This window comes from Nanorana parkeri, unplaced genomic scaffold, assembly GCF_000935625.1.
Source record: "Nanorana parkeri isolate BGI_ZX_2015 unplaced genomic scaffold, ASM93562v1 scaffold1267, whole genome shotgun sequence".
Classification (NCBI taxonomy): Eukaryota; Metazoa; Chordata; class Amphibia; order Anura; family Dicroglossidae; genus Nanorana; species Nanorana parkeri.
Window position 1 is genome coordinate 284,217 of NW_017307535.1, and position 2,027 is coordinate 286,243.

Sequence of the window (2,027 nt, forward strand, 5' to 3'; positions counted from 1 at the left end):
CCTCCACCACACTTTCCACCCCAACATTCTGCCCTATGGAGCTAGTCAGTGCAGCACATACCCTGCATGGCCAGACTATGGAAGTAGACACAACTACTCTGCTTGGTAAGGGTGCTCCGGGCAAAACTCAAGTAAATATTTAAAGCTGAATATCGGCTTTACAATCCCGCCATCGTGATCTAATACTCATTTAGTCTAGACTCGCCATTCTCATCCAGAGTTCCGTTGAACCCTAGGGGTCCTCAAGAGGTCACTAGGGGTTCCTTGAGCTGTGGCTGATTGGCCACCCATCTGATGGTCTGCATAGTTCTATCCCACCTCAACCTGACCACTGAACCATCACGTTCTCAGACAATTCATCCCCACACAGCTCCCTACTCATGTATCACTGGCCCCTCCCCTTTTAGATTGTAAGCCCTCAGGGGCAGGGCCCTCCTTACCATCTTGTCTTGATTTGTATTGTGATTGTAATGTCTTCCCTATATTGTAAAGCGCTGCGCACACTGTTGGTGCTATATAAATCCTGTGCCAAGAATGTGGACCTGTGAGGTCACATGACTGTCATGGCGCCCAGTGCAGTCTTCGTGTGGGGTGAGGGGGGGCACCTCTATCTCTATTGTATTACAGGAAGTGACCATCAGAATGTAACAATGTTTCCTCTTCTAGGCCAAAGATAAGAGCGCGGTCCTCCCCGATCATCATCCCGTGTGACGTCCTTACCAACAAACATGATCCGGGGGACGTACTGCCCGTCCGGGGCCAGGTTCTTGTCTGTAGTCTCATGCTGGAAGACGAGGCAGAGAAGGAAAAACATTTGTCATGTTCATAATCATATGATCATCAAACAGCCGGCACATGTTCCTGCAAACATATCAGTGGCATAACAATCAACCAGGTGGCCGCTATGGGGCCTGGGGACAGGGGGGGCCCGGCCAGGACATCCCCCTGATGCCGTGCAGGTCATCTGGGTTGCTATGGCATCTCATGCTGCTGGCTGTCACTGGCGGCTGTGCAGAGGAACGCTCCGCTGTTCAGATCTGTGCAATGGCGCGTTCCTCTCCACAGCCGCTGCTGAGTCAGTGACAGCCAGCAGCAGCGGAGGAGGAGGCCGGACCCGGCAGTGGAGGAGGAGGCGGGGCCCACCAGCAACCGTGAAGGCGGCGGGCAGCGGATCGGGGCTGACAGGTAAGTGGTGTGCAGTGGTGTGCAGGGGTGTGACCAGCCCCTAAATGCTCATTAACCACGAGGGTGAATCATAGTAAATTCACATACCAGGAGGGTGAATCATAGTAAATTCACATACCAGGAGGATGAATCATAGTAAATTCACATACAAGGAGGGTGAATCATAGTAAATATACATATCAGGAGGGTGAATCATAGTAAATTCACATACCAGGAGGGTGAATCATAGTAAATATACATATCAGGAGGGTGAATCATAGTAAATATACATACCATGAGGGTAAATCATAGTAAATTCACATATCAGGAGGGTGAATCATAGTAAATATACATACCATAAGGGTAAATCATAGTAAATTCACATACCAGGAGGGTGAATCATAGTAAATACATACCACAAGGGTGCGAGGGTGAATCACAGTAAATGAGGGTGAATCATAGTAAATATATATACAACCAGGGTGAATCTAGTAAATTCACATACCACGAGGTTGAGCATGATGAAATTCTCTTTGGCCAACGATGAGAATGCCGGGCCCTCGGTTTGCACCCCTGGAGCTTACAGTCTAATATTCCCCCCACAGTCAGTCTTTGAAACAAGTGCACGAAACGCGTCAGGATGACCCCGCCTACTGATTACATAATGAAGAAACGTTGCCGCTGCTCAGAGCGCAGCGACTCATTTCTGACTGATTCACCGGAGTGCCATGAGCCCGGCGGTCACTCTGGGATTGTACGGTGAGGCCAGTGCTGAGCCGCTCACATTGAACAGTATATAGATCTTCTGCATGTTTTTGGGTGTGTGGGAGGAAACTGAAGCAAGCAGAGGAAATACACATAAA

At 49.3% G+C, this 2,027-nt stretch overlaps 1 protein-coding gene across 1 annotated transcript in view; it reads right to left on the bottom strand.

Annotated features, from left to right (window-relative positions):
- The window catches only part of LOC108797375 (anterior gradient protein 3-like), a 9,914-nt gene that overhangs the window by 1,945 nt on the left and 5,942 nt on the right, over positions 1-2,027 (bottom strand). The window contains exons 4-5 of the mRNA XM_018568962.1: positions 1,670-1,737; positions 721-784 (exon numbers count right to left, since the gene is read on the bottom strand). Coding sequence (XP_018424464.1) covers positions 721-784; positions 1,670-1,737 — 132 coding nt within the window. The remainder of the gene's footprint in view (positions 1-720; positions 785-1,669; positions 1,738-2,027) is intronic.